This window comes from Acanthisitta chloris, unplaced genomic scaffold (assembly GCF_000695815.1).
Source record: "Acanthisitta chloris isolate BGI_N310 unplaced genomic scaffold, ASM69581v1 scaffold7593, whole genome shotgun sequence".
Classification (NCBI taxonomy): Eukaryota; Metazoa; Chordata; class Aves; order Passeriformes; family Acanthisittidae; genus Acanthisitta; species Acanthisitta chloris.
The window spans coordinates 4,378-13,908 of NW_008664229.1; the positions used below are offsets into that span (position 1 = coordinate 4,378).

General features: G+C 40.9%; 1 protein-coding gene across 1 annotated transcript; it reads right to left on the reverse strand.

Annotated features, from left to right (window-relative positions):
- Positions 1 to 7,815: 7,815 nt before the first annotated feature.
- Positions 7,816 to 9,042, reverse strand: TMEM18 (transmembrane protein 18; the record flags this gene model as incomplete). The annotated part of the gene is made up of 3 exons (XM_009071254.1): positions 7,816 to 7,905; positions 7,999 to 8,092; positions 8,988 to 9,042. Coding segments are annotated over 3 exons (239 nt in total), but the record flags the coding sequence as incomplete, so codon positions are not given.
- Positions 9,043 to 9,531: the final 489 nt, after the last annotated feature.

Sequence of the window (9,531 nt, forward strand, 5' to 3'; positions counted from 1 at the left end):
ATTCTGACACCTACTTTCAAAGATGTCTTTGTTTTAGCCCACTTAAAATAATTCTACTCATTTTTAAGCATATTTTGCAGTGATTTCTCTTTCCATTTCTTTAGTCATCCAAATAAAAAACTGCCTGTTTCCAGTACGATACTTACAGAATGACTGAAGATGTACTGAAGTGCACCTTCAAGTATTTCCAAAATATGTATCCTTTATTTGCACTTACAGGCAAGACAAAGTACAACAGTCAGCCTCATTGCAGCATGTCTGGACTCACCCAGGCTGGAGAAATCCAGCAGGTGTGACTGCAGGTGTCCCTGTGCCATCAGTGAGGCTTTGGATCAGGTTCCTCACTGCCTGCTAACTCAGCTCTCTCTCTTGGGCTGCAGTGGCCCTTGCAGGGGATGGAGCAGTACCTTCAGGCACTGGGAAGCTGCTCCAAGGTCTCCCTGGAGCCTTCTCTTCCCCGGGCTGAACAGCCCTAACTCCCCCAGTCTTTGTTCACTTCAGCCCTCTGCTCGTTTTTGTGGCCTCCTCTGTACCCACTCCAACAGGTCTAATCATATTACTGGTTATCAACCTGTCTTTTATTCCCACACAACAGTTTGGGAAATCAGAACTAAAGTTCACATTGCATAATGTGAAATGGTTGAAAGGCATAAGATGTCTTGAAATCTTGCTGTGGTGCAGAGTTTATCAGTATTTGCAAGCTGCAAATCTAACTTGAGAGGAAAATATCAAGTTTTCAGAGAAGGAGAGTGTTCCCACTGGCTCCACTCTGGTCTCTGCTGTCTCCTGTATCTCGCCAGTGTCCTTCTTGCTGCTTGTAGGTATCTTTGTACCAATGCTTTGGCAAATTATTTCTGTGCATAGTTATATTTTCACATTAGAATTGTAATATTGTTCCAATAACTCACTGCTAGTTCTGTGGAAACACTTTCTAGGGTTAACTGAAGTGCTGCTCGAGGAAAAGAATTGCTGGCATCACTTGAGCAATCAATACAAACTTGCAGAGAGAATTGCATCTGATCCATTGCCTTCCTGCCTAACCAAGAAAGAACTAAATAAAAATTAACTTGGCAGATCACACCGAGACAGACACAAACAAAGGAAAGTTTCAAAGAGGTTTAAAACCTACTGTCTATACTGTCAGTTAGGGCCTAAGTCTGTACTCCCTGACTACCCAAACTGCTCATGTGTTGACTCGCAGTGCCTAACAGAGGAATGAACCCAGGCCCAGCAAGAGATCAAATTAAATTCAGACACTCCTGGGTAAGAAACTTGAGCCAGAGAGTATAAAGAACACAAACCCAATGGGCTAAACCATGCCATAAATACCTGCTTGAAAGTAATAAGGGCAAAATCCATCCAGTGTGATTAAATCGGCCCATGAAGAAACATCCCTGCAGGAGCATTGCTGCTGCTGCAGCCCTTGGCAGAGCATCACCATCTGCTCCTTTATATCCCTCTCTATGGCTCTGACTTCCAGAGATGTTACTGATTACCTCACATCTTTATTATAGAAAAAGAGCTGTTTGGTAGTTTAGTGTTCAGAAAAAAAAGTTTTTGTCAGTTACTCATCAATTTGCTCATCTGTTTGTCCTATGCAACATGATGACTTCAAGTCTGCTGACACTTACCCAAGGGAGTATGATTCATGCAATAATTTCCCTTCCTTCCTGCCTATTTCTTTTAAATTTGCTGGAACTTTCATATATCCCATACATATTTTTCACCTTAAACTATTCTACCCCTACTAGTGCTACAGTCATTCACTTCACTTTCAAAATTTTCTTTTCTTATTTTAGATAGGAGCCTCACTCGTGTCAGAGAAATACTTTGAATTAAGATGGCATACAGGTTTGGGTTTGTACTCTTTAACATCCCACTCGTGCCAGGACACCTATTTTCTTTTTCTCTTCTCTTGGAAAATGAACTCCTTCAAGAATAAAGACTAATACTCATAAAAATACCTTTTTGTTTATAGATTCCATTATCACCAAGACTGTGAGAGAGTCTCAGCAAGGTGGTTAGTTTTCCTTTTTTCTGTAGAGAGATTATTCAGCCTGCTGAAGGAGCCTCCTGATACAGAGTCCTGCAGCAGTCAGAGAATGGTTTGCTGAAAGGAACCGTCAGGGACTTCTGGAGGAAGCAAGACAGGACTTCCCATGTCCAGGGCAGAGGAAAAGCAGCCAAGGCAGAGACCACATTGGCAGCAGTTTCATTTGGGCAAGCTCAAATCTGGCAGGTCTGAAAATGCACAGTATTGATACTGGCAAAACCAATTCTTCATGGGTGCCTGATTCGTGTGCTAAAATGGCCATGGCTAATTTCTTCATGCCCTAGATGAACTGAGATGCAGGAAGCATTTTGACTGGGAAAGCAGACCCTAGGCCACAGAGCCAAGGAACAGGGTGATGTCTTGTGGTCTGTCTCCCCCTTCAGTGCAGTGCTGAAGGCAGAGCACGAGGTTAAATGGCTTTTAACTTTCAGCACTGACCTTATTATGACTTATTTATAAAGTGTTTTCCTGGTATTTCTGAGAAGGTTTTCATTCTCATTATTTGATGGCTTTAGAAAAGTTCCCAGTGTACAAGCACAAGGTGGTTTTGGTCTCTCTTGCAGCTGTTCTTGTGCAGGATCTTCATGCAAGGAATGTGCCATTTTTTTCCCAGAGAAAGCTGCCAGGCTATAAGGAACATTTCTTTATATTTCCCTGCTCATTTCTCTTTTCCTCCAGATAACTGTCCTCTCCTTTCCTTGCCCCAGATGGCCACTCTCCTATATCCACCACTTGCCACAAAACTTCCACCTTATCATGTACTTTTTTTTTCATGCACTTTTCCCTGCCTATTGGCTTTCTTCTTAGTTTTCCTTCCAAATATTATTTTTCTTTACATTAAACAAGCAAAAGCACATCTGCCTTCAATGCCACTTCCCTCAGATGTGTTTCTACACACATCTCACATTCAGTTCCATTCCAAACCCATTTGCTGTGCACGTGGCATCTTAAGGGAGCAGCCTGTGAAATTGCAACTGTCCTTCAAGGTCTCTTATGGTTCAGCTACTGTTGTAACCCTCACTTTGGCATTTCAAACAGCAACTTCTAGACACAGCTGATAGGTGGGTGCAAGTTCACTGTTACCACATCCATGCTCTTCCTTCTCCTCCACATCAAGCACTTTGTCTTTGTGCTGCTGGCCCTTTGCTGGAGCTGTAGTTACCCTTGGCTGTTTTCATGCCTCTAGAATGGAGCTGATTCACACATGAACGTCCTGGAAGGAAGGAAAGGACTCTTACACTTCTTGCCCAGTAACAGATTTGCTGTTTGGAGGCAACACAATGCTCCAAATTGTTACAGAGGAAATGCTGCACTGCAATGCTGTGATTTACACACAGACACTGGATGGACAGTGAAGCATTCAGAAAATAGTGAGAAATTACCATGTCATGATTTAATTGCTTTGCCTCTAGACCAGTCCTCATGTTTCTGAAATTTGGGAACTGAGAATCCTGTCACATTTATGCTATTAATTCCAGTAAATCCATACATAACAGTTTTGTAGATATTCTCTACCTCACAATCCTAAATCTTTGTCATCAAACTTCTAACCAGCTTGGAAGGTTCTGTACACAGTTAAAACCATGTAACCAGAGTTAATGCAAGGCCTAAATTAAATTACAGTAGATGTCAGAATACATTAAGATGTCAAATTAGCCTGTTCTCCAGTACTACATAGCACTGGAGCCCTCTAAGGGTTACAAAGCAAACTGATCACTTTCTGCCTGAGATGTAATATGGCCAATTATGTATTTAATTGAAACAATTGTGTATATTCTCCACCATTATGCAAGGGTAAATCACAAGCTCCATCAGTTCCTGACCCAGACTGCTTCAGAAAACTTTCCTGCATACTGTTCACGCAATAATGGAATCATTTTACACTGTTACAAGCTCCTCCACATGAAATATGAGTATCAGCAAACAGGGTATTCACTCCCTTCCTGCATTAAGAAACTTTAAAACACAAAATACCTGCACAGTCATGGCTCTGGAAGCATATATGTACATCACCACTGCTACCAGAAGTGGTTTCAATGCAAAAACCAAGTGTCAAATCAGTATTTGAAAGCGACTGGAGCTGTACCTTGTAGCCCAGGTAACAGTTTATGCTTTCAGAGGCTACATCAAGCCCTCCTAGCCATTCCAAAATGCTGCAGGAGGTGTTCCTGACGCTGTGGGGAAGAGCTCTAGAGAACAGCCTCACAAGGAAGGCTTTGGGCAGCTTTAGCATGTGGGATGGTGACATCCTGTAACCTGCCCCAGGTGCACAGGAAAGCATCAATGCTTGTATTTTGTTCAAACACATCAAAATATTTACCAAGTGTTTTCAAACGTTAAAAACATTTAAGTAGCGAAATGTACAAAGTCTGTAAGTTTCCTAAACAAAGAAACATACGTTGATGCATTAATTTTAGTAATGGTTGGTTCATCTGAGGTGAGAAATTCCAGAATCAGAGTGGGCCACAGAGGGTCACCTCGCCCTACCTCCTGCTCCAGCAGAGTCACTCTGGCACATGGCACGGGTTGTGTCATGAGGGTTAATCAGGTGCACAAGAGAAGTCAACAAGTTTGTTCAGCTCTATGTGAAGAAACAGAACATTCCCTACATTACAGCTGCATTCTCTTCTCTCTTCTTCACACAAAGAATCACTACTCCTCTTTTTCCTCACACTCCTAGTTCCTGTGAAAAACAGAGGTCAAGACCTGAGCTTAGGATTCTCAGCATCCACAGAGCAATTCTTCATAACCTCTTCTTCCATTTAGGATTCACAGCCACAGCAGATCTACCTCTAACACAGCTTTCCTAGCACAGACCCCTCCTTTAGGATCCAGATGTTGGAAAGCAGCAAGACTGTCCTCCAAAGTTCTTTGTTTAGAGTACACTCGAGGATGTAGGAGACCTCAATTTACTGTCCTTCTGTGCCTTTGGGAGATAGGTGGGTTTTTAAGGGAGATGGAGTTACACATATCTACTGAGCAAGAAAATGCTGCAGAGGAACAGACATCTAAATTCCCTTACTGCATCTGTTCCATTTTGTCTAGAATAATGAGACCAAAAAGAGGTGAAAATACACTCCAAGTTAAGGATTGGGCATTTCAGTGCATGTGGAAAAAGAGCATTCTAGGTTCCCATTCTTAGAAACTCATCTCAGTTCTCACTTTTTCAAAGGGAACAAGGCCAGCCTCAAACTCCAGCAAGTTTGCCAACTAAATTCTGATAATATATCTTTTCATGGACTTACATGCAAAAAACCTACTTTCTGCTATGGTAAAGTTGCCAGGTTAATATTACTTTCCCCCTTGTACTGTTTTTCCACACTGGCTGACACCATGTGCTGCTGTGGAAGGACACATTAAAGAAGGCTGAAGGTTTGAGTCACTGCCTGCAGGATACACAGAGCAGTAACAAATCATCTCTGTGTCCTCCTTACCAAATGTCCCAACTGAGCAGCTCCAGCTTTTCTGTGTGCACATTCCAGAATGAAATAAACAGGTTCTTTTGCAAGCAACCCAAACTCAGGTTCCCTAATTAAAAGCAAAGGTACTCCACCAGCCTTTAATTCTTAGTAGGGGAAACAGTCTCTAAATTCATGATCTAATTATTTTGGTTTGTCAGCAAGTAGGCCCATACATTCTGTTACTGCACTACCACTTCATAAATCCTGACTCCTGATGAAGAAAAGTCATGCTTCACTTACTAAAGATTTCTGCTGTGGCTAACAAACACTAACAAACCAACACTGCAAAAACTTAGCTCTTAATGTTTCACAGGCAGGATTAGCTAGAGGAGGACACGAATAACAGTTTGAGTCTTTCTGAAATGTACAAAATGGGAATATTTTTCTGACAAACACACGTGCACGTGCAAGACAAGCAGGTCACCCCAGACAACTTGGCTTCACTAAGGGCACCTGGTGACCTTCCACGATGGAGTGACTGCAACAGTCAACAGGGGAAGACTAATAGATGTTGCCTTCATAGACTTTTTGACACAGTCCCACACAAGCTTACCACTCACCTGGAGAGGCATGGATTTGAAGGGTCGGCTACTCAGTGGTGGGAGACAGCCACAGAGCTGTGGTCAATGGCTTATGTCTGGGTGATGGCCAGTGACAAGTGGTGAACCAGCCTGGGAGGACAACACCTACCTCCCTAAAATCCCAGAGGCCTGTTCTTTGGTCCTGAAGACCAGTGCCACAGCCTGTCTTGCAGCCACTTGGACAGATTCTACTCACTCCTTCCCAAAAGGCACTAGAGATGTTCCCCATACAGTTGACACCACACAACACTGCAGCATGAGTCACAACAAAACGGCCTATTATGGGACAACATACAAACCTGCATTTCTTCAGTTTGCTGATAAAAAGTAGTCTAGATGTCAGCTCTTCTTGATGGAGCAATGGGTGAGGAGAGAGATGCCAAAAAAGCATGGGAAAGGTAAAGAAATGGATCCAAGACTTAAACCCAACACTTCACTGCCCTTCCACAATGCTGTGAAGCCCTCAAGTAAGACTTTCACTTTCTCCCTACCTGGGAGACTTGCAAACTGTGTATGCATGTGCATCTGCCATCTGCCTTGGTTCCCTATTTCCACTGGTGTGAAGACTATTCCAGTAATTAAAAATAACTTCATAAATATTTACTTAGCTTATAAACTTACTGGGGTTCTGCAACTTGGTACACAAATGGCTTCACATTAGTCTAAGTTCAGTTTTGTAGATCATCTCTCCTGTGTCTTAAATAACACCTACTTTAGACAGAAGTATAAATCTCCACACAAAGGCATAACTGCTTCCAGAGACAGCTTTTACTGAACCCAGACATCCTCCATCCATCACACTCCTCCCTCAGATTTCCATAACTCAGTACAGACTGCTGTAAGCAAAACTGAAGTCTTCTCCATTTTTACCAGAGTTAATTTTCAATTTTCAGTCCTTTTTTTTAAAAAGAGCATAAAAAAGGAGCAAAATTGCACAGAATATTATAAAGTTTCTCCCCTTCCCTTCTGTTCTACAAATAAGCAAAAAACCAGTAAGAATTTCACTCAGTTTTAAGAACAGGTTATTTATGTTGTGGCTTTAAAAATGTGAAATTTAAATAGAAAACAACACAGAGATAATTTCGAAATACTTACACAAATTCAGGATGACTGGAAATTTTTATGAGAAAAAAGAAAAAACCTGATTAAAACCAAATACAAATCAACTCCATTTAAGACACAGTGGGCAGATTTATTTATAAAATGCCAGTGGCACACAATACACACAGTTTGATTTATAAAAGACTGGAATGCTTCACAGAAGCATGGATTCCCCAGGAATTTGGAATAGAGTCTCGTGTTCTCTGCCATTCACAGCACTGCTCCAAGTGGATTAGGCAGCAGGAGACTGGGCACCTGATAAACACAGAGCTAAGACATGGTTAAAAGTTACACAGGCAAACAGCAACTGACTGGAAGATTGTGTCTCCCCAGTTCTGACAGCCTGGGTCGTGGTGGAAAACTCTCTTACCCTGAAGGGCACAGAGGTTTCCACATTTCACAGCCAATTCAAAGGTGTTCTAGGTCCCACACAGCCACACGTTACAGAGTCCTCTTGACATCAGGCACAAAAGTCTTTCTGCTTCTGAATAACCACACAGAAGGACTGAACACCCAGACAAGTATTAGAAGTCTTTTTGTTTCTGAATAACCACACAGAAGGACTGAACACCCAGACAAGTATTGTAACAATTGAAAAAAAAGGCAGTGTTAGGTCCTCTCACTTCTTTTTCTGTTTTTCTGCTTTCCTCCTCTGCTGTAGTGTCTTTAGTTCAGTCATTACATTCAAAGTTCTGTAAACCCAGGTGACCTGAAAAGCAAATCCATTATTAAATTTAACTAATCCATATATATTTACTGATCAATTTAATGAAGGCACCCACATAAAGGAACACATACATACCACAATTATAACAGCATTCACCAGCAGTGGTGCTGAAAACACAAGCGAAATAAACATTCCTCTTGAATCAAAGTATTGGTATTTAGAAAACAGCCTGAAAGAAACAACAGAATGAAAGAGAAGCTTTGTTCAGTGCAGTTCACACAGCAGACTTTCACATAGCTTTTCAACCTGGACATTGTACACATCACCCTCCTTCCTGGGGTCCCCAAGCACAGCACAGTGTTCTACTGCATCCTGCAGAGCAAAGAGGCAGCCACTGCCTACACACTTAGAAACACTTGGTGCAATATCTGTTCTTTCTCTTCTTTGAAGTTTTACTGGGCCAAAACTAAACAAAACCACCATAAACAAACATACTAACCTGACTACAAGAGTACACATATTTGTGCATCAGAATTCATGCTTATCCTGAAGTGTCTGAAATTACTTTCTTAGGCATTTTGCTTACTTATCTTAGCAAAGATAACAGAACTAACACATGTAGCAAAGCTGTAATTTAGGTCATGTATGCCTGAAGTGAAACATAATAAAGATTTACAATTTGATGCCTGCATAAATTAGTGGTAACCATGTAATTTCTAGTTATATCAGGGAAAGCTTAGTTCAATGCTTATCAAAACAAGCCATCAGTTTAATTCTGCTATACAAGTTTAGTAAAACAGACAAATGTTAAGGCTTTTTATGCATATTGGTAAGTATATAAAGCAGCAGTGATATTTTTGAGCTGAATTTGAGCTTATTAAAAATGAATAGTTACCAAAGAAAATCCAACAAAACCAAAAATCAAAGCTTACATCTGTTTCCCCATTACCACAGCATCTGTTGTCTCTTAGGTCTCTGACCAGTTAGTCTGACCACATAAACACAAATTTAAGCACTACAATAAATAAATGCTAGCTACTAAAAACTATCATTTCTCATAAGCTAAGTGGTAACTATGTTGTACTGTACAGTACTGTTCAAAAGATGAAAGTGAAAACATTTACCTCCAATTCATGGCTGCTAACTCATTGATATATTCAGCGCAGTACACTAAGCCCACTGTTCAGCAAAAGAAAAATACCAGATTCAGTATTTCTTTAAAAACAAACTGCCATCACTTCTGTGACACATACTGAAGATGTATAAATATCAGGTATTAGCACTCCGTGATCCTCAGCAGATCAAATCACCATTCAATATTTAACTGCACGAAACCAATTCTGATTCAAATGTCCCATATGGTTACTAAGAAATATTAAGTGATCACAAAACATACCCATTATATTACAAACAAACACATGAATATAAGACCCTACTCATCTGCTTGGTAGTGTACAATGTGAACACATCTACAGCTGCTTCGTTGATAATTTCATAATTCCCTCAGCTATTTCTAACTATCTACAACACAGGAGCATTTATACTGCAGACACATTGAAAGTGGTTCAGTTTTTCAGGTACTCAATAAAGACATTTTTGTGCATTCTGCTGTTAACAACAAGTTTACATTACTCCTAGGTGAGTAAATCCACCACCTCCCTGGGCAGC